The 22,427-nt window shown below is 51.8% G+C and overlaps 2 protein-coding genes across 12 annotated transcripts in view; both read right to left on the bottom strand.

The window, feature by feature from the left end:
• Positions 1-207: 207 nt before the first annotated feature.
• MYL9 (myosin light chain 9) lies at positions 208-7,840 on the bottom strand. Its single transcript, XM_082362033.1, has 4 exons — positions 7,683-7,840; positions 4,272-4,481; positions 1,901-2,062; positions 208-991 (listed from the first exon to the last, which is right to left on the bottom strand). The coding sequence occupies exons 2-4, from the start codon at positions 4,453-4,455 to the stop codon at positions 819-821; spliced, it is 519 nt and encodes a 172-aa protein (XP_082218159.1). The 5' UTR covers positions 4,456-4,481; positions 7,683-7,840; the 3' UTR covers positions 208-818.
• Positions 7,841-19,936: 12,096 nt separating this feature from the next.
• Positions 19,937-22,427, bottom strand: part of DLGAP4 (DLG associated protein 4) — a 136,539-nt gene continuing 134,048 nt past the window's right edge. For all 11 annotated transcript variants that reach the window (XM_082361937.1, XM_082361935.1, XM_082361934.1 and 8 more), the window contains one exon: positions 19,937-21,759. In XM_082361937.1, coding sequence (XP_082218063.1) covers positions 21,541-21,759 — 219 coding nt within the window. In that variant the 3' untranslated portion in view covers positions 19,937-21,540. The remainder of the gene's footprint in view (positions 21,760-22,427) is intronic.

A 22,427-nucleotide genomic window follows, 5' to 3' on the forward strand; every position in this document is an offset into this window, starting at 1 on the left:
CCCACTCTGCCCTCTCCCTCCCAGGAGGGCTTTTCACCTCTGTCTGCTCCCCACTGCTGGTCTGGTCTCAGCTGAGCCTTCCCTGGGCCAGGGGCCGGGTTGGAGAGGATCGGGGCAGCCCCGGGGGATGGAAGGAGAGGGTGGGAGGGTGTTTGGGGCATAGGGGCTCCTTTACTTCACCCCAGTCACAGACACACAGACCCAAGGCAGTGCTCAGCCTTCTATTAGACATTCTGCCTCGCCGAGACAAACACCCACCCGACATGCATCTCCTGGAGCGCGCTCCCGGCGGGTGGCGCGTGTTCTGGTGGCTGGGCAGGGTGTAGGGGACAGGACTGGCATCCTGTCCTCTGGGAGGGGGCCTGGGTGAGGCTCGTGTGCTTGTGGCGGTGGCTGGGGAAGGGCTTTCATGCCCTGCACAGGGTTGCACGTGAAGTGGTGCCCCAGACCAGGACTCAGGGCCCTGCCTGTGGGGAGCAGCCTGGGAGTGGGCGGGCAACAGCCGAGGCCTGGGCTCTCTTGAGGGGCCTTCCCCTGGGGCCTCCAGGTCCAGCCTCTGGCCCAGTTCCCAAGAAGATGGGGTTTCCTTGGAGGGTCACGGGGGGAACACCCGCCTCATGTTGGCTGTGCCCCTTGCCTGGCACTGCACTCTCTCAGCCCGTTTCCTCCACTGGGAGCTGGGACCCTAACCCCTCAGAGGGAGGATCCTCCGAGAGGGGCCTGTGGGCTCGCGGGTTTGTGGGCAGAGCCGGTGCGGACAGTGTCTGAGGGAGCAGGTGACCGGGACGCGGGCCTGGGCACGGGGGCGCTGCGCTGGCCTAGTCGTCTTTGTCCTTGGCGCCATGTTTGAGGATGCGGGTGAACTCTACGTAGTTGAAGTTGCCTTTCTTATCAATGGGCGCCTCGCGGTACATCTCATCCACTTCCTCATCTGTGAAGCGGTCGCCCATGGTGGTGAGCAGCTCCCGAAGGTGGTCCTCGTGGATGAAACCTGGGGGACAGGGCCAGGGCCATGAGACAGGGACTCGGGCCAGGACACACCTAACACCCTCTACCCCTGGGGCCCCCACCAGTCCTTTCAGACCCGGGAGGGGCCAGGAAAAGCCACAGCCCTGGTCTCTGTTCAGTTCAAGGTCGCTAGGGCCAGAGGGAAGAGTTCCGCCGTGGGACTGTCGGCGAGGTGTTTCTGCAGGGGACTGGGGCTGGCGGGGGGCGGGGGGCGGGTGCTGGCTGTGTCCTGCTTTAAGAGCCTGAGCCCCAGAGTTCCACTGCCTGAGTTTGAATGCTGATCCCCCCCCACCCCGCTTCTTTCTAGCTGTGTGACCTTGGGCAAGTTACTTAACCTCTCTTTGCCTGTTTGATCTGGAAAATGGGGATGAAAATATGCCAGCCTGGTAGGGGCTGTGACGGCAGTCACGAAAATGTTCGAACACGCTTAGGCCAGTGGTGTGCCTGTGGCCCCTGAGAAACTGCTGAAACAACTACTGCCAGCGTCGCTCTGGCCTGTCCCTGGGAGAAACCAGCAGTGAGATAGAAGCCTTTTGGAAGATTTGAGGATGGGGGCTGGTTTCTGTACCTTGTTGGCCAGAGGGCCTGAAATGGTTTGGTGTCTGGAAGGGTAGAAAGCAGAGGCCTAGTGTGTTGGGCCAACAGGTGAACTAGGAAATGGGAAAGCTTGGTGGATGTGGGCTGTTTTAGTCTCGCATTTGGGGGAGAAAACAAGAAAGGAGCATAGCTTTTATAGTTGTGGCAACATAAATGGGTGATTTCTGTTCTGGCCTTTGGGAGCAAGGGGCCCTGAAGTCCCAGCGTGGCCGGGTCCCCCCGGCATATGCGGGGGTGCCCTCGGGGAGGTGTGCAGGCCTAGCCCTGTCCAGGCCTCCATCCAGAGGCTGCCGACCTGAGGCCTCCTCGTCGAAGCAGGCGAAGGCGTTGCGGATCACGTCCTCGGGGTCCGTGCCGTTCAGCTTCTCCCCAAACATAGTGAGGAACATCGTGAAGTTGATGGGCCCCGGGGCCTCGCTCATCATGCCCTCCAGGTACTCGTCCGTGGGGTTCTTCCCTGTGGTGGGAGGGCCATTCGTGCCTGCTGTCACCTCCTGTCCCTTCCCTCCTCCCTGTCCCCTCCCTTCATGGCCCCACAGACAGGAGACAGTACGTTTTGTAAACTGTAAAGCATCTCTCTGGGACGGCCGGCTCTCTGACTTCTCCCTCCCCGCTCTCCTGGCAGGTGGCCTTGACCACTTTCCTCCTCAGGTCTGGGGTCTGGATGTCCTCCATGGGTAACGCTCACTGAAGTATAAGGGCCCCCATCTGCTGACCGCTCACTGCGTCCCGTGCTCCACGTGCCTTATCGCTTTAACTTTCACCACCTGTGAGGTCAGCATTCTTATCCCCCTTCACAGGTGTGGGACCTGAGGCCCAGAGGTTAGGACTTGTCCTTAGTCACACAGCGAGTAAGGAGTAGAGCCAGCATTTGAAGCCAGGCAGCCAGACCCCAGGTCCCAGGCACAGTTTCGAAAGTAGTTAAACCAGTGACCTTTGGTGCCACACAGGCTAGGGTTTGAATCCCAGCTCTATGCCTGTTTCCCCTGCCTCTGAGGAGAACTGTGAAGGTGAAGAAGGCAATGGTTGTAAAATGGGCAGAACAATGATTGGCATTGGCCCTATGGATTTGAATCAACTGCTGGTTCAAATCCCAACTCTACGACTTAGTAGCTGTGTGACCTTGGGCAGATTACTTAACTTCTCTGAGCCTCTGTTTCCTCATTTATAAAGTGGGAATGATAATCACACCTACCTAATAGGATTGCTTTGAGATTTAAGATAATACCTGCAGAGCTGCTTCTTGTTACTATTTTATTATTTGCTGCTCTTTTTTTTTAACCTGAGGATGATGTTCCTTTTTTTTTGTTTTTGGGCATGCCGGCACGGCATGCAGGATCTGAGTTCCCCGCTCAGGGATCCAACCCATGCCCCCTGCAGTGGAATTGTGGAGTCCTAACCACTGGACTGCCAGGGAATTCCCAGAGGATGATGTTCTTAACCAGAGGCCACGACTGATCTGTGGACTCACTGACACGAGCTACAAACAGGAGTGGGGATTTTTCTGGGTAGATGCCCGGGACTGTCAACAAGTCTCTGGGGTTGAGGGCCCTGGCTGCAGGCGCTGCCTCATAAATGGGAAGGAGTCTTCGTGTCCCTGTCTCCTCTGAGCCTCACATACTCTGCTGTGTCCCCATGGGATGGCTGAGGCCCGAAGAGCTGTGACATGGGGACTCACAGCTCCTCCCCTCGCCAGGCCTCAGTCCTCCTTCCTGCCGGTGACCTCCTCAGGGAGGGAGCCTTCAGGTGAGTCTGGCCTGAAGCTGGGAGAGGTGTGGTGCCGAGGGTGGGGGCAGTGTGTGATGTCAGCCCTCCGGCTCCCTCTGCATTGCTTGCTCCTCCCACCAGACACCCTGGGGGTGCACACAAGGGCCACGGTCACCATTGCACAGGAGGGGAGACAGGCACAGAACGGGACTGCCCAGCCGTGAGGGGCAATGCCAGGGACTGACTCAGGCCTATCTGGCCATAGGCTGCCGCCTCTACTGCCAGAGACCACCCCCTCCCCCAGCCAGTGTCTGGCCCAGATGCTCTCACCTGGATGAAGGGGGCACCAGGAACTTGGGTTGAGAGTGGTTGTCTGTGGCTAGCACATGGGGAGGGATGTGGAAGCAGAGCCACAGGCTGCGGGCTGGCATCTGGAGGCCTGGCCTCTGGGCCTCAGTTTCCCCATCTGAGCAATGGTGAGATGCACTAGATTCCTGAGACCTTTCAGCTCTGATTCTGATTCTGGGGAAATCACTGGAGTCAGCCTCTCGGAGCCTGACACAGGTGACCTCTAAAGGAGGGGGGCAGATACCCTGGCCTCCCTTCTAAGGCCTCAGTTTCCCCATTGTACAATGGAAAGTCCATGCAGTTCAAACTTTCTTGTAGTTGCTGATCCCTTTCTTTAAATGAAATGGTACTGGGCAGCCCAATCCACAAATCTGCCTGAGGCAGTCCTGCCCTGGAGTGGGCCTGTCTGGGTTCAAGTCCAGTGGCGAACTGCTCTGTGCCTCAGTTTCCCTACCTGCTAAATGGAGAAAGTGATGGCAGCTACTCTCCAGGGTGGGTGCCTCATGTCAGTAAACAGGAAGTGTTCCGTAAGGGATGAGCAGCCCCGCTGCCTGCTCCAGCTGCAGCCCTTGCTGGGCCCACTTGGACTCCCACACCCCGCCCCTGCTCACCCAGCGAGGCCAGCATGTCATGCAAGTCCTCCTTGTCAATGAAGCCATCTCGGTTCTGGTCAATCATGTTGAAGGCCTCCTTAAACTCCTGGATCTGGGACTGGTCAAACATCGCAAAGACGTTGGATGTGGCCCGCTGTGGCCGCTTCTTGGTGGTCTTGGCCTTGGCCCGTTTACTGGACATCTTGGCTGCGGGCGTGTGGGGCTTTCCTGTAGGCAGTGGGTGTAAGTGGGAGAGCCTGTGACCCCAGGCCAGAGAATCTTCTGGCCTACCCCTGCTCGGCTGTCAGTGCCTGGGCCGGTCTTCGTGCTCCCATAGGCCTGGGGCTCCTGCCACCCAGCTCATCACAAAAGCATACAGCGTTGGCCCTGTGTGATCTAAAACAACCTCCTCTACCTCTCTGAGTGAGTATACTCATCTGGGAATGGGATAGGAGTGCCCAGCAGAAGGGATTAATTGACTTAGTGCCCAAGAAGCCCCTGGCATGGTGCCCGGCACAGAGGAAGCTATTTTTGCTGTGACTGTTTGGGTAAGACACTTAGGATTGGGTTCGGTGCCAACCATTTCCGTGCTTTATCTCCTTTAAGCCTTAATAGCATTTACACTGTCCATCTCTCTCTCCGGCTTACAAGGTGGGTTGGCTTACAAGGTGGGTTGCCTCGTAAGAGGCTCTGAGGCTCCCTGCCCCCACCAGCAGGAAGGAGCTGGGTCAGCGGCCCTGCATTCCTGACATTCCTCATCCTCTCCTCCTCCCCGTCCCTCTGCCCTCCCTCCTCTGGAGGTTCTGGAAGGCCAGTGCTCTGGGCAGTCTCCCTTCCCCCCACCTGCCCACACTTGACCATTCCCTTGGGGTGGGAGATAGACCTGATTTGGGCCTTACTCCTTGTTCTCACTCCTCAGTGTTTATAGGAGCATAAAGCTCCCCCCGGCTCAGAACCCCAGCTTCCTGTCACCCTTGTTTAGACCTGGCCTCCGAGCCTCCAGCCTGTCTCACCCATTGCATACAGACCCAGACACTTCACCTTGAAACCCTTGAGGGTTCCTGCCATCCCCTCTCCTCCCCCAGCAAGTCTTGGCCCCTCAGCCTGGCATCAAAGGCCCTGTGTGAACCCCTCCTGCCCTGCTCTCTGACTGGCCGCGGCACCCCTCATGGCATCCCTCTTGCCATCTATGTCTGCTCCCCAGACACCTCCCCCCACCCCCCGGACTTTCCTTCTTGGTCCCTCCCCCTGGAATGCCCTTCCTTCTCCAGCCCAGTTCTTCTGACAGCCCTTGGGGAGCAGTTCCCCCACCCTGGCTTTGACAGTAAGCACTTAAAGGTCTCTCTCCTTCACAATCAATCAGGGCTGGTGTTAAGTCCCCCGATTTAAACCTAAGCCCACGGTGGTGCTCATAGATGCTTGTTTAATGACTGTGAAGGCAACTGCAGCCAGTCTGCTGGCCCCACTGTACAGATGGGGAAACTGAGGCCCAGCAAGGGGCTCTTTCCCTGAACGCTTGTCATGGCTAGTGGGGACTGTGCCCCTGAAGACCTAGGGCCATGTGCCCCTCAGCTGGGGCAGTTGTGGGCCTGGCCGAGGCCCCAGGACTGCTGCCCTCCCTCTTTCCTCTGCCCTGAGTCCCTTTGTCGAGGATCTGCAGGAAGCCTTAAGTGCTCCTGGATCTGTCGCCAGGCCTTTATCCCATGACCCTGTTCAAGCCATTTGCCGTCTTTGGCCTTTGAGATCTTAAACCCTGAGCTGGGACACTGGCCAGCCCCAGCCCTTCCCCAGAGCCACAGCTGCCTATAGTTATAGACTGTCCCACTGGGTCCCACTGGACTGACACACCTGGCCCTCAGAGTTTCTCCTGTGGTTCAGGGTGGGTAGACAAAAGCCTTTCCCACCCTTGACCTGGGTGGGAGCGGGATGGTGCTGTCGGCAGGGAGTGCCACCGTGTCCTGTGGTTAGCGCTTCGAGGGGCCCACTCCTTCCCTGAGCCAGGTATTCTCTGGGAACTTTGACTCATGGCACCCACAGAAGGCAGCCGAGGAGAAGTCCACTGTGCCCAGCAGAGGCTGTAACGGTTATCATCACTGTCACTCCCCCCCCCTCCAGCCCCCCGTAAAGTTCTAGGGCAGACATGGCAGGATGAGAGAGGAAGCCACGACCAGAGGCGGGAGTGGCCAAGAGCTCACCCACTGCTCTGAGACTAGCTGGGCTCCCCTGCCTCCCTGGCCACCCCATCCCCGCCCTCTTCTGTTGAGGCGCCATGACAGGGCTCGGAGCACTGAACTGTACAGTTTGTCCATCCCAGCAGTCTTGGGAAGCAGGGTGGGGAGAGTGGGGTGCCCCTTACTGTGCGATTAAAAGAACTGAGGCCCGAGAAGTGGTGTATCCACGAGAGGGGTAGAGTCCAACTGGAAGCCAGGACCCCTGGGCTAGGGTTGGGTCTGGGGGTGGCAAATGGCCTTTCATGGTGGGCGGATGGCTACTGAGGGGCTGAGGACTCTTTGTGACCAGAGGCAGTTTCCAGTCTTGGTTGAGGGACGGGGGTCAGAGACAGGCTGGCCTCTTAGCCCCTGGAGCCATCCCCTCCTCCTCCTGGGGACCCTAACCACGGGGGGTCCGATATAGCGGGTACTTGGCCTGCTGCAGCTAGGTGCCACCTCCCCCTTTCTGGTGCCTGAAACCCCACAGCAAAGACAAGGCCTGTGTCCCCCATTACCTCATGGTCCCTATGGCTGGCAGTGCCAGATGCCTTGCTGGTAAAGTCACCTCATCTGAGGCAGAGTTATCTGACACTTTCCTGAGAGTAGCCAGAGTAGCTGGAGGGCTGGGGAGGAGCGGGGACCAGGTCCTGAAGCCCAGGTCCTTATCCAGCCGGGGGGTGGGGTGAGCCCGCAGAGGGCCCCTGGCGCACCTTCCCCACCCAGCAGGCCGAGGTGGGCAGATGGCTCAGGGTGGGCAAGCCCCGGGGCGCGGCACACAGCCTCCGTGTGTGTGTGTGTGTGGGGGGGGTTACTCCGGTCTCCATCCCTCTCTCCTGCCCCAGCAGATGGGGGATGGGACACGGACGCCCTGGAGGACACACATGGGTCCCCTAGGGCAGGGAACACCGGCAGCCACGACGTCCTCCCGTCCTCCCGGGCATCCCGAGTCCTGGGCTTGGCACCTCTAACCGCACAGCGAAGGGGCAGGGCCCGGACAGTCTTCCCTGGCCATAGGCCCACTGGTTCCCAGAGCCGGGAACGGTCTCCCTGCTGCCCAGACCCAGCCAGAATCCCCGTCAGACCGAGCAACCTCGCAGCCCCAGCCAGGCCCACAAGCTGTCCCTGCCCAGAGGCCCTCCGACACCTCCCTGCGTCCCCAAGTTCGGGCCGCGGCCGTCACACCGCCCACACTAGACCACCCGGGCCGCCGGGCTCCCACCTGGTGCGGAGAAGGCGCTGGCTCGGTGCGCGGAGCGGGTGCGGAGCCGGGGCTGGCGGGCCGTCGGTGGGGTCCGGGCTGGGCGCGGCGGGGGCGCGGGGCGGGGCGCGGCGCCGGGCCTTACAAGGCAGAAGAATGTGCGGCTGCGGCGGCGGCGGCGGGACGGGGGCGGGGCCGCGGCAGCCCAGCCTTATTTGGCCTCGACCCACGGGCCCGAGAGGTGGGGTGTTCCCGGGTGAACCCCCAGGCTGCCAGGGCCTTCCCCATCGTGGACCGGGGAGGTGACGGGGGTGAGTAGGGCGCCTGGACTGCCCGGGGAAGCGGGTTTATCTGGGCCGGCCCTTCGTCTCCTGCGAGGCCGGCAGAACATCCAGGGGCCTCTAGTCCTCAGACCCTACCCCCATCTTTCCCCCAAAGGCCAGCTGCCTGGCCTATTCCCGGGCGAGGGCCTCCTTCCACCAGGCCAAGTATGGCTTTTTTCCAGTCCCAGAGAAGAGGCGTGTCAGAGAGAACCCACTATCCTCATACAGAGCCAGCAGTCAGGCTCCTGGGGTGTGGGGCACACGTGAAAGTTCGGTTAGGACCGCACTGGGGACAGCCCACCTCAGCCAAGTCATTCTTCTCTCTAGGTGCCCTCAGTTTCCTCACCTGTAAAATGGGAGTGTGGTGGTGAGAATTCAGTGAAAGAGTGGCCAGAAAGACCCACGTAGACCCTGGGGAGCCAGCGAGAGGAGCAGGGGCTAGGGGACCCCCGGAGCATCCTTGCCAAAGGGGCTGCACCCCCTATCCCCCTCTTGTTGGCCTGAGTTGGAGGATGGAGTCTGGAAGGACAGACCCATCCCCTGTGCCATCGGGCATCAGGTCCATCATTTTGACCCGTGAAGGAGCACCTTACCCATCAGCCCCTACCTGGACTCCCGCCCCGCTCTCTCTCCCCTTTGATCCAACACGGACGTTCCCAAGGGAACTTATCAACGCCCAGTTACTTATTCTGTAAATATTAACTGACACCTGCTACCTGCCAGGCACTGTGCTTGGGTGCTGGGGTAAATACTCAAGTAATTGCACTCAGGAAGCATTTGTTCTTGTGGAGGGAGATACCATGAACAAGTAGCTCCATGGCTTGGAGGGTAGAAATAAATGCCTTGAAGGAGAATAAAACTAGGTGAGGGGAGAGAGAGTAACAGGAGGTGGGGCTGCCTCCCTGGAAGTGACATTTGGGCAGCGGTGAAGGATGTGAGGGAGTGAGCCAGCCCAGTGAGCCACAGAGGAAGAAGCCCTGTAGGGGGAGCTTGCCCAGCTCACGGTCAAGGAGCAGCGGGAGGTCAGTGTGACTGAGGGGAGGGGGGTGGGGGAGAGGAGGTCTGAGAAGCAGTAGGGACCTAGCCCGGGGATCCTTGTGTTACCCAAAAACTGGGTTTGCCTCTTGGTGGGTGTCAAGCCAGTAGACACTAACAAGCCAAAGATCAGGAGACGGAAGGATTTATTATTACTTGCAGCCAGTAAGGAGAATCTTACTGGTGATCTTTCCCTAAGCAGTGTTTCCCTGAACAGCAAAACTGGGGAAGTTTTAAGCTAAGGGTACATGCATACTCATGAAGGGGCTTGAGCAGAGGAGAAATCCGCATGGAAATGGGGCCAAGGTCCAAGCTTTAGCTGAAGTCAGGAAGGTCAGCAGCATCATTCTGTCCTCCACCTGGGGTGGGGGTCTTAGTCCCTGCAGAACTCAAAGACAAGTTATGCCTATCCCTTGAGGAGGAACTAGGACTCTGCTTTATCACTGCACTACTGTTTGACTGCCTTTTCTCTGTGCCTGCATTCCTTTGTTCTCTTAAGATCATTAATTACTGAGACCTGTTCAAGGGCAAGCATTGTGGCCAGACTTAGATCACAAAATGACTTAGGCCAAAATGGCTTCTCTTATGTCAAGAAAGCCATTCCTGGTTCTCTTTCTCCAGGGACCCCTTAACTTACCTGCTTACACTCGTAGGCCGCTGTAAGACATCAGAGAGTTCTGAGCAGAAGGGTGGCATGATCTGGCTTACGTTCTAACTGGATCCCTTTTGGGGTTGGGGAGGGGGAAGCAGGGAGACCAGTGAGGAGCTATTCAACAGGATGAGGTGTCCAGACTAGTGCGGTGGCAGTGGGAGAAGTGATGGGATTCTGGACATATTCTTTTGGCTCGGGGGGGAGGGTGGCCATGCAGTGCGGCTTGTAGGATCTTATTTCCCCGACCAGGGATCAAACCTGGGCCCTCGGCAGTGAAAGCGTGGAGTCTTAACCACTGGATCACCAGGGAATTCCCATCTGGACATATTTTGAAGTTGCATCCAGTAGGATTTTCGCATGGATTGGTATGTGTGTGAGAGTCAAGGAAGACTTGAAGACTCCAAGGGTTCTGGTCTGAGCAGCTGGAAAGAAAGAGCTGCCATTTTCTAAGATGAGTCTCTTATGGAAGGAGCAGGTTTGGTGAGAGATCAGAAGTTCTGTTTTGGACATAGCAAATTTTAAAAACTTTACTTTGAAATAGTTTCAAACTTACAGTAAAGTTATAAGAACTGTACAAAGAGCTCCTGTATACCTTCACCCAGATTCTCTAATTGTTAACATTTGGCTTTATTATACTCTCTCCCGTATGTGTGTGTATCCTCCTCCCCAACCATTTGAGAGTAAGTTGCACACATCAAGCCCTTTTACCCCGAAATACTTCAGTGAGTATCTCCTAAAAAGGAGATTATATTACATACCCATAATACAGTGATTAAAATCAGGAAAAAAATTTTTTATTGAAATATAGTTGATGTACAGTATTATAAGTTACAGGTGTACAATATAGTGATTCACAATTTTTAAAGGTTATACTCCACTTATAGTTACTGTAAAATATTGGCTATGTTCCCCATGTTGTACAATATATCCTTGTAAACATCAGGAAAATTTTAACATTGATTTAATTCTATGTTTTTTTAAAGATTTAATTTAATTTTTTTTTTGGCTGCATTGGGTCTTCGTTGCTGCACGCAGGCTTTCTCTAGTTGCGGCGAGCGGGGGCTACTCTTTGTTGCGTTGCGTGGACTTCTCACTGCGGTGGCTTCTCGTTGCAGAGCACGGGGCTCTAAGCATGTGGGCTTCAGTAGCTGTGGCACGTGGGCTCAGTAGTTGTGGCTCGCGGGCTCTAGAGCGCAGGCTCAGTAGTTGTGGTGCACAGGCTTAGTTGCTCCGCAGCATGTGGGATCTTCCTGGACCAGGGCTCGAACCCGTGTCCCCTGCATTGGCAGGCGGATTCTTATTCTTTTGCCACCAGGGAAGTCCCGATTTAATACTGTTATCTAATTTACAATCCATATTCAAGTTTTGCCAATTATCCCAATAATGTCCTTTATAAAAAATTTCTTTCTGGTCCAATAGCCAATCCAAGGTTATCATATTTCTTTGATCGCCTTCTGTGTGTGTGTTTGCGTGTGTGTATGGTAAAATAACAAAATTAATCATTTTAACCAATTTTAAGTGTACAGTTCAGTGGCATTAAGTACATTCACATTGTTGTACAACTATCACTACCATCCATCTCCAGAACTATTGATAAATTCTGTAAACGTTAAATAGTAACTCCCTATTCTTTTCCCTGAGCTGCTGGGTACCCACCATTCTACTTTCTGTCTCTATGAATTTGACTACTCTGGGTCCCCCATATAAAGTGGAATCAAACAGTATTTGTCCTTTTGTGACCGGCTTATTTCACTTAGCATAATTTCTTCAAGGTTCATCCATTTTTTAACATATGTCAGAATTGTTTTCCTTTTTAAGGCTAAATAATATTCCATTGTGTGGAGAGACCACATTTTGCTTATCCATTCATCTGTCACCAGACATGTGGTTCTTTCCACCTTTTGGCTGTTGTGAATAATGCTGCTATTAACATGGGTGTAGTACAAATATCTTTTCATGTCCCTGCTTTTGATTCTTTGGGGTTATATATCCAGAAGCAAAATTGCAGGATTATATGGTAATTCTGTTTTTAATTTTTTTGAGGAACCACCATACCGTTTTCCACAGAAGCTGTACCATTTTACATTCCCACCAACAGTGCACAAGGGTTGTAATTTCTCTACATCCTCGCCAACACTTGTTATTTTCTGTTCTTCTTTCTTCCTTCCTCCCTTCCTTCCTTCCATCCTTCTTTCCTTCCTTCCTTCCTTCCTTTCTTTCTTTTTAATCATAGTCATCCTAATGGGTGTGAAGTGATATCTCATTGTGGTTTTGATTTGTATTTCCATAATAACTAATGTTAAGTATCTTTTCATGTGTTTATTGACCATTTGTGTATCTTCTTTGGAGAAATGTCTGTTCAAATTCTTTGCCCATTTAAAAAATCAGGTTGTTGGACTTCCCTGGTGGTCCAGTGGTTAAGACTCCATGCTTCCACTTCAGGGGGCACGGGTTTGATCCGTGGTCAGGGAACTAGGATCCCACATGCCACATGACATGACCGCCCCCCGCCCCCCAAAAAAAAATCAGGTTGTTTTTTTGTTGTTGAGTTGTAAGAGTTTTTTTAATATATTCTGGATATTAATCCCTTATTAGATAATATGATTTGCAAAAATTTTCTTCCATTCTGTGGACTTCTCTGTTTAAAATAATTTTTTAAATTTATATAATTTTTATATACCAAAAAATTCACCCTTTTCAAGTGTACAATTCAGTGGTTTTAGAATACTCACAGAGGTATATAACCATCACCCCCATGTAATTCCAGAACATTTCATCATCCCCCAAGAATCAACATACTCATTAGCAGTCTCTCCCCACTTCCCCTTCCCCTCATCCCCTGGCAAACACTAATCTACCTTCTGTCTCCGGATTTGTTTACTCTGGAAATTTAATGTAAATGGAATCATATAATATGTGGCCTTTTGTGACTGCCTTCTTTCACTTAGCATAATGTTTTCAAGGTCCATCTATGTTATAACATGTATCAGTACTTCATTCTTTTTATTGCTGAATAGTATTCCATTCTATTGCTATACCACATTTTGTTTACATATTTATCAGTTGATTGATATTTGGGTTATTTCCACTTTTTGGCTATTATAAATAATGCTACTATGAATATTGGTGTATAAGTTTATGTGTGAATGTATATATTCACTTTTTTGGATATATATCTAAGAGTGGAATTGCTGGATCATCTGTTAACTCTACGTTTAAACTTTTGAGGGACTTCCAAACTGTTTTCCTCAGTACTGCATTGTTTTACATTACCATCAAAAATGTGTGAGGGTTCCAGTTTCTCCACATGCTCACCAACACTAGTCTTCTAGTCATCCTATTGGGTGTGAAGTGGTATCTCATTGTGGTTTTGATTAGCATTGCCCTAAAGACTTGTTATCTTGAACATCTCTTCACGTGCTGATTGGACATTTGTATATCTTTGAAGAAATGATTATTCAGATATTTTGCCCATTTTAAAATTTGATTCTTTTTTTGTTGTTGGGTTGCAAAGGTGCTGTGTATAGTCTAGCTATTACACCCTTACCAGGTATATGATTTTCAAATCTTCTCTCCCATTCTGTGGGTTATCTTTTCATTTTTTGGTTTGTTTAAAGATGCATAAATGTTTTTAACTTTGATGAAGTTTATTTTTTCTTTGGTTTCTTGTGCCTTCTTTTTTATCATATCCATGAAACCATTGCCTAATCCAAGGTTGTAAATATTTATACCTATGTTTTATCCTAAGAGTTTTGTAGTTTTAGCTCTTCAATTTAGGTCTCTAATCCACTTTAAGTTAATTTTGTATATGGTGTGAGGTAAAGGTCTAACTTCCTTCTTTTGCATGTGGATATCCAGTTGTCACAGCACCATTTGCTGAAAAGACTATTCTTTCTCCATTGAATTTTCTTGGCTCTCTTGTTGAAAATCAGTTGTCCATAAATGTATGGGTTATTTCTGGACTCTCAGTTCTACTTCATTGATATATATGTCTACCCTTATGGCAGTACCACACAATCTTGATTACTTTAGTTTTGTAATCAGGAAGTGTTTCATCCAATTTGTTCTTCTTTTTCACGATTGCTTGGCTATTCAGAGTCTCTTGCATTTCCATGTCAATTAAGATCAGCTTGTCAATTTCTACAGAAAAGGCAGCTGGGATTTTGACAGAGATTGTGCTGAACCTGTAGGTTAATTTGGGGGAGTATTGCCGTCTTAACAATATTAAGTCTTCTAATCCATGAACATGAAGTGCCTTTCCTTTTACTTAGATCTTTTAAAATTTCTCTTAATGATGTTTTGTAGTTTTCAGTTTACAAGTCTTGTACTTCTTTTGTTAAACGTATTCCTAAGTGTTTTAATCTTTTTGATGCTACTGTAAATGGAATTGTTTTCTTAAACTCATTTTCAGTGTGTTCACTGGTAGTTGAACTGTTTTTACTCACGATACTTCTGACACCAAATATGTGGGTATTTTCCTCACACCAGTCAATTCTCCAACTCTTTGGACATCAATTGGATGTCCTACTATTTGGTTCAATTCTAACCCTAATTACCTGGAGTTAGTGTCAGACTCCACAGGTTTAAGGGCTCAGTCCCACAAGATTTCCCTCACATCAGACCCAGGATACCCACACTTTTGTCCCAACTTGACTACAAATTGCGGATTACTACACATCCCTCCCCGCCACTGTTAGGGAACTGTTGACCAAAACCACCAGTCTTAGCCAGGCTCGCTTGCCTGAGTTGTCTCACAACAGGAAGTCCCTATAAGGACTGGAATCCATCTTGGCTGAGAGATGAGCATGCCACCAGGAAGGATCCCGAGTGAGACTATGGGCCAAGCAAGAGGATTGGCCAGAGACAACCCAGAAACTAATCCCATTACCATAAACCCTGAGACTTTGAGCCACGTGGCAGAGCAGTTCTCCTGGGTTCCCTTACCCTACCGCTCTCTGCCTGGGCGCCCCTTCCCGATAAATTCTTTTGCTTTGTCAGCACGTGTGTCTCCTCGGACAGTTCATCTCTGAGTGTTAGGCAAGAGCCCACTCTCGGGCCCTGGAAGGGGTCCCCCTTCCTGCAACACCAGGATAAATAATTTCTTAGAACTACTCATAGGACTCAGGAAAGCAGTTGAATTACTATTATCAGTTTACTATAAAGGATACAACTCAGGAACAGCCAAATGGAAGAGATGCACAGGACAAAGTGGGGGCAGGGGAAGGAGGGAGCTTCCATGCCCTCTCCAGGGATGCCATCTTCTTAGCACCTTGAAGTGTTCACCAGCCTGGAAGCACTCCAAACTCTGTTGTGTAGGGGTTTTTATGGAGGTTTCATTACAGAGGCATGATTAAATCTTTGGCCATTAGGACTGACTTAATCTCCAGCCCCTCTTCCCTCCCTGGAATTTGGGGAATGAGGCTGAAATTTCTAACCCTCTAACCATGCCTTGGTCTTTCTAGCAACCAGCCCCCATCCTGAAGCTATCTAGGGGCCCCCAGCCACCAGTCCTGCCATTAGCATACAAAAGATTCTCATCACTCCAGAGAGTCCAAGGGTTTCAGGAGCTGTGTACCAGGAACTAGGGACGAAGACCAAATATTTATTATTTATTATATCACAGTAGAGATACGATTGGTTTTTGTATATTGATCTTGCTTCCAGGAACACTGCTGAACTAATTTATTAACTCTGATAATTTTTTTGTGGATACCTTAGGGTTTTCTATATGAAAGATCATGTTATCTGCAAATAGAGGTAGTTTAACTTCTTTCTTTCCAATTTAGATGCCATCCATTCATTCATTCATTCATTCTTGCCTAAAGGCCCTGGCTGGAACCTACAGTACAATATTGAATAGAAGTGGCAAGAGTGAACCTCTTCGTCTTGTTCCTTATCTTGAGGGGAAGGCTTTCAGTCTTTCACCATTAAACACGTTAGCTGTGGATTTTTTTTTTTTTTTGGATGTCCATTATCAGCTTGAGGATGTTCTAATTTGTTGAGCATTTTTATCATGAAAGGGTGTTGGGTTTTATCAAATGTTTATTCTGCATCTATTGAAATGTCTTTAATCTCTGTCCCTTAGAACTGTCCTTTAGCTTTTCTATGTCTTTCATGCACTGACATTTTTGGAGAGTCCCAGCCAGTTACTTGGTGCTCCCTCATGATTAGCTTCAGGTTATGGATTTTTGACAGGAATATCACAGAAGTGATGCTGTACTCTTCCCAGTGCATCTTATCAGGAAACACGTATGATGTTATTATTACCAGTGATGGGAAAAATTAACTTTGGCCATCTAGTGTCTGCCAGATTTATTCATCAGAAAATTACTATTTTTCCCCTTTATAATTAATATGTTCATTAATAGGTAATTTGTGGGGTGCGCGCCTTTGAGACTAAATATTCTGTTCCTCATCAAACTTTTACCCATGGCTTTTAACACGTACTGATGATCCAGTTGTTACTCTGATGGTTGTCAAATGGTGATTTTTCTAACCCTTCTCACTTCCTTTTACTGGTTGGTGAACGTGTTAACTTTGAGATTACCTGTTAGACGTCTAAGTGGAGGTGGTGAGTGGGAAGTGCAAAGTTCAAGGAAAGGTACATGTTGTAGATTTAGATGTAGGAGTTGTCAGTCTGTAGAAGGTTAAAGCCATTAGCAGTTGAGGGTCTCCAAGGGCCCATGTCCCCTGTTGGTCACAGGGCTTCACCAGGCCTGGGGTCCGCTGACATGTTTTAGAGACAAACCCTGGTGCTGACTGGGTCATAGAGTACCATGGCTCCATGGAGGCTGGGACTGGGGGCTCCTGTCTTATGGGAAGCTGGGTTCTGTGGAAGGAAGTGTCCTTGCTCTGTTCAAAGCTGGTAAAAGCCCTTACTACTAAACCTGGCATTCTAGGCTTGTCCAGCACCACCCCTTCCCTGAGCAGCAGCACAGTCTTACACTTCTGCCTCTGCTTGCTGTGCCCTTCACTGCCACAGCTTGGGGAACTCCTGCTCATCCTTCAAAGCCCAGCTCAAATATTACCTTCTCTGTGAAGTCCCACCTCTACTCCCCGCAACAAGGTCATTCATTTAGAAAACAGTTCTTGAGGCTCTCCTCTGTGCTAGGCCCTGAGACTAGTGAAAAAAACTCTATTCCTGCCCTCAGGGAGCCCATGTTTCCTGATGGAGACAGATATTCATAAGTAATCTCACAGATCTAAGGGTCAGTGACAGCAACAAAGCCAAGATAAGTGAAGTGACTGTCCAGCTCCAATAGTTAGAGCAGGGGGTTTGCACCAACCTGGCCTGGCTGAGGTGCTTTGGGAAGGTTTCACTGCAGAAATGGCAGCTGGCCTGAGAGCTGAGGAAAGAATAGGTGCATTGGTGGGGGAGCCATGGCTCCCTGTGCAAGGCCTGAGGTGAGGCTGGAAGGCAGAGAGCAGGGGATGGGCTCCCATGGGAGATGTACCTAGAAAGGTGGGCATAGGCCTCCAAGGCCAAGGTGAGGAGGCTAGATTTTCTCTTGCTGGTACTGGGAAGGCTTCAAAGGGTCCTGAGCAGAGGGGGATTTTCGAGGAGTCCCTCTGGCTGCCATAAGGAAGAGACAGTGGGGACCACACTGATTTTTCAGATCAGCCAGATTCATATCGGTAGGAGACACAACTTCATTTTTTTGTTTAGATTTATTTTTATTTATTTATTTAGTGCCAGGTCTTAGATGTGGCATGGCATCTCTTAGGTGTGGCATGCAGACTTCTTAGTTGCGACATGCGTGTGGCACCTAGTTCCCCAACCAGGGATCGAACCTGGGTCCCCTGCATTGGGAGTGCAGAGTCTTACCCACTGGACCACCAGAGAAGTCCTGATACAGCTTCATTTTAAGTTTCTTTTATAAACCCCATTCCAGTGCTGGTGGTAGGAACTTCATCTCAGTTGGTCTGGGGGTCCTCATGGTCTCTGGATCTCAGGCTACTGGTGACAATGGCTTTGTCCTGCTGGCCTGGCCACAAGGCCCCTGAGCCCTGTGCTGCTCCTGGCTACGGCTGAGCCTTCTTCCTCTGCTCTCAGGCTATGGGGTGGGGACTCCGAAAGGCTTGGGGACCCACAAACTTTGGGGGAGCAGGAGGTTTACAGGGGAACCTGGGCCTCCCTGCTCTCTGACCTGCAGCCTCTGGGTGGTTCTCAGGGACCCACGGACGGTGAACAGTCTCCTGCTCTGCTCCCTTTCCTCTTCCCCAGCACCCTGCAGCCTTCAGGAGGGTGCTTTCTGTCTCTGTTTGGCCCTGTTCCCTCAAGGATTGTGCTTTGGAAATGCAGAAACCGAGGACTCACTCCCAGCTTCTCTGGGAAGCTGCTGTCGGCCTTTCCCTGAAATGACAAATGCCTCCCTGATAGAACAGAGTACAGGAGACGGGACATCATCTAAGCCATGTTCTTGTTCAGACTGTTTAATCTGAGTCATGAGAAAACAGAAATCCAAATTATGTAACATTCTCTAAGATGCTTGGATACTTAAAAAATGTCAATGTCATGGAAAAAAAAGTGGGGAAACTGTTTCTGATTCAACGAGACTAAAGAGACATGATAACTGAAAGCAGCGAATGATCCTTCACTGGATCCTGGATGGATACAAAGGAAAAGCCATGGAGGACATTGCTGGGGCACTTGGAGTATGGCCCTGCTTTAGCTGGTATTAATGTCTGGGCACCAAGTGCCCTCCGGGGTAAGGGAGGTGCTCGAGGGTCACTCGTTTGTTAAATTAGAGAGTAAGAGTGGTATTGTGCTCACGTAGGAATGTCCTTATTCTTAGGTGTCGCCTGGTGTATTTGGGGTGAAGCAGCGTGGTATGTGCAGCTTATTAAATGGCTCAAGGTGAGGGGATGTTTGTGTACGTCCTTGAGAGGAACAATGCAAATATGGCAAAATCTTGAGTGGGTGATTCTGGGTAAAGGACATTAAACTATTCTTTCAGCTTGGGGAGGGTGGGCCTCTCGTCTGCTGCACCAGCAGGGCTGGCAGAGGGGGCCCAGGTACTCTGATACAGGGAGTGCAGGACCCTCCCTGAGACCCTGATCTAACCCTCAAGGCCCCTCCCCTGCTGCCGCGGAAACACTCAGGCTCTGAAGGGGTAAGGGTCCACCCAGTTCCCCGAGGCCCGTCAGGAGTAGAGCTGGGTGCTTGCTGGTCAAGTGCAGCGTGACCGCCTCCTGTGTTCACTCACACCTCTGAGTATCTGGCTCAGTGCCCAGGCAACCTGAAACCCGTTCACTTACCTTCGAGTCACCCTCAGCCATGTCTCAGGGCAGGGGTAGGTCCAGGAAGGTGCCAGCCCCAGGAGTTAATCTGAGCCATCCATGGTCACTGGACACTCAGCCACCACTACCAGGATCTAGACGTGAGGGCACAGCGCTCGTAGCGCAGGGGGTCTGGCCCACAGGCTTCAGATGAGCTCACGAGCGGCCCCTCTGGGGAAGGCAGGGCAGCCCGAACAAAGTTCCTGGGAAGGTAGTTCCCCTGGGCTGGAGGTCAGCAGCATCTCCGCTGCGTTGGGCCAAGGGAGGAGACCAGGTGCCTGCAGCTTGGCCGGGCCCAAGAACTTTCTAAAACGCACGTTCTTACCGCCAGACATGGGCACTACTGTTCCTCCTGCTCTGCCCTGCGTCCCATCCCCCTCTCCCGAAGCGGATTAATACCCACTGTCCTTCAGCCTTGACCCGGGTTTGGCGGAGCCGTCATGGGTTCCCACAGCCTCACTGTGCTGCATCTCCTTTCCTACCATCTGCTGTAGACTGGAACTCACCTATGGCATGTTCCGTGTCTCCCCCACCGGGGCTTGAGCTCTACGAGCAGGGTAGGTGCTCAGGAAGTGCATCCAATGCATGTAACTGTCAGGGCGCAGGCAGCTGCTGGGGTACCGAGTGCCCCGTCCTGGGTGAAGCGCACGCAGAGTCGGGGTCTACGGAGGGGGCGTGAGTTGTCAGAGTGGGCAGCCCATCTCAGCTCCCATATAGCAACGATAAAGCATTTATTTCTCTGGAGGAAGCTGGTCAGGCAGATGTTACACACTCATCTTTCAGAGAAGGGAACCGAGAGCTTAGTTTTCTTGCCCGGGATCACAGAGCTGGTGCATGAGAGAGCTGGCGTTACAGTTTGCACTCCGGTCAGCCTGTCTCCAAGGAGCTGCCGTTTGGAAGGGGTCTGGCTGTCTCCTGGGGCGTCCACTCCACCCACCTCATCCCAGCCTGGCCCGTCCCGCTGCAATAACACCATGAGCCCGTGGTACACGTTACCTCATTTATTCTCACAACATGCCTGTGAGGTAGGGAGGGGCGGGGACTGTCCCCATTTTACAGAGGAGGAAGTTGAGGCACACAGAGGTCAAGTGACTTGCCCAAGGTCACAGACGGCGGCCAAGCTGGAATGGGCCCTAGAGCAGGCCCGCAGTTCACCCGGGGCCCCTGTGGCAGGTGCTGGACACGAGAACGTCTCCAGTGCCGCAGCCGTGGCCACAGGAGAGCAGCCCTTGTGCACGGAGCTTGCTGCGGGCCTGGCCTCGCCCTCTCCCTCCCTGCCCCCCACCTCACCCTGCAGGCCTGGGCCATTGCAGCTCAGGGCTCATGACACCCTGGGAGTGGGGCTGGGGGGCAGGGGAGAGAGAAGGATGACTGGGGTAAAAAAATAGAAAACTCAGAGGCCGGGCAGATGGGCCCATGGCCGGGGAGTGGGGGGCAGGTGAGAGACAAAAAAAGGGGGGGCTGCTTACACACAAGGTATATATTTTTACACACACTTGTACACACACCTAGATATAGTACATGTAAAAATATATGCTATTCACACACCCGCCTCCTGCCAGGTGCCCCCGAGAGCCAGCGGTGGCGCTGGTGGGCATGGGTGAGCAGAGGGGCGTTTGTTAAATATACACTCTAAGGTCTATGTGCATATGTACACATACGTACAGACACAGCCGCCCGCCCCTCGGGTACTGTACACAGGCTCGGCCAGGGACACATGACCCCTGGAAAATGGGGTCCCTCTCTTGAGTGGCCCCTGCAAGTCACTCTGAGTCATACATTTTGCTGAAGGAAGAAGGGGCTGGAGAGAAGAAAAAGGCGGGAGTCTGGAGTGTGGTAAGCTGTGGTTTTTATCTCATTCCCCGCCCCCCCCCCCAAAGACTTCAGCCCTCCTCATGGTCTCAGAGAGGCGAGTCACCCGCCTGATGCTGCCTAGGGCTGGCAGATTACAGTGGGAGGGCTGCTTCTGCTGAGAGGAACCTATATCTGCGTGTGTGAGCACTTGGTGGGGGAGGGGACGCGTGTCCATCTCTCTGTCCTCTGGGCTCACCCACAAAAAGGGCTGAGAACCAGAAAGCCAATAGTCAGGATGGTGACCCCTGTGTGAGCTCTTAAGGGAAAAGAGAAAAATGTAAGAATGAAAACTCCAAGGTCAGAGCTGGGGTAGCCAGGAAAAGGAGGAAGGACATGGCAGGTGCCCAAAGCTGCCCTTGGGCTGTCGTCATCTTGTAAACAAGCTAGTTTAAGTTCTCATTAGATAGAGCAAGTAAAAAGACCGTAGTCTGGAGGCTGGGCCAGGGTGTTGCCGAAGTCCATCTATCTAGTCCACCATGGCCAGCAAGAGGAAAAAAAAGTTTTATAGTTTTGTGTTTCTGTTGATTTTTTTGTGTGAAGTCTTCATAACCTAAAGCTGGGAGGGACCCAAAAAAGCCAAATTGTGAGCCCTTGTATGCGTCAATTTGAAAGTTGGCTCAGGGTCTCTAGACAGAATAACCATACTAAAGGTTGAGAAAATTTTGTTCCTTTCGCATTTAGTTTGTAGGTTTCTTTTTTTAATGACTTAAAATTGTTTGCTTCCTGCTTCCTGGTCTCAGAGCCGGGTCTGGGCCTCAGGGACATAAATCTCGATGCTGTCCGCGCTCTCCGTGGCTGAGTTCTGCCGCACGGAAGCCGCCCGCTTGGCCGCCAGGAGTCTCTTGCGGGCCTCCTGACGCTGCTTGTCTCCAGCGTCAGAGGCCTTGTCGCGGCTCACTGCCGGCTTGGATTTGGCTGGCTTCTTTGGGACCGGAGGGGGTGGTTTCTTCTCTTCCTTTAGTGAGACAGTGAGGAGAGAAGAAAAATAAAATAAAGGTGCCACCTTTTGTGTGGCGCTACCACCCACCGTATGCTGGCAGCTGGAGCCTCCACCCCAGCTTCCCCGCATCGGGCACAAGCAACACACATTTGGAAGCAGGAAGCCACAAGAAGCGATGATGGTGGGAATAGCACAAGGCATAGGAGCAAAAAGCAAGCTTACAATCCTAGAATGTTCTAGTAGGAAGGGACAGACAGATCACCTCTTCCCACCCCTGCTTTGAACCCCTGAGAGCCTGAAATTCACGCAGGAATCATAGGGCCAGAGATGGGATTTAAGTTCAGGGCCTCCGACTCCCAGGTCACATTTCACATGCTGTTCTAGGCGATCAAAACTCACAAGGGCCACAGTCCAGTAACCAATAACCAAAGGGGTCATTGGGTGCCACTGTTTTACAGATGGAAGCCTGAGCCTCAGGGAAGAGGCTGGCCCAGGAGGCAGAATCGGGTCCAGACCCCTGTAACTCCTGGGCAGCGTGGTCCTAGCAGGAGGACCATTTTTCTACCTCCAGGGTTCCAACGGCTGTGTCTACGCTAGTGCTCTGGGCTGTGGGCACGTGTCTCCCACTTTCTGAACATGCAGGGCAGGAAGGCATGCTTCGGGGGGGCAGCCTCAACTACACA

The sequence above is a fragment of the Balaenoptera borealis genome (genome assembly GCF_965194805.1).
Source record: "Balaenoptera borealis genome assembly, chromosome: 16".
NCBI lineage: Eukaryota > Metazoa > Chordata > Mammalia > Artiodactyla > Balaenopteridae > Balaenoptera > Balaenoptera borealis.

What these genes read in the sequence shown, in the direction of transcription:
- MYL9 (XM_082362033.1), bottom strand. Translation starts at nt 4,455, where the DNA reads ATGTCCAGTAAACGGGCCAAGGCCAAGACCACCAAGAAGCGGCCACAG. An exon ending in TGACATGCTGGCCTCGCTGG is followed by an intron (nt 2,063 to 4,271) that starts GTGAGCAGGGGC and finishes CTCCCACCACAG; the next exon opens with GGAAGAACCCCACGGACGAG. An exon ending in CTTCGACGAGGAGGCCTCAG is followed by an intron (nt 992 to 1,900) that starts GTCGGCAGCCTC and finishes CCTGTCCCCCAG; the next exon opens with GTTTCATCCACGAGGACCAC.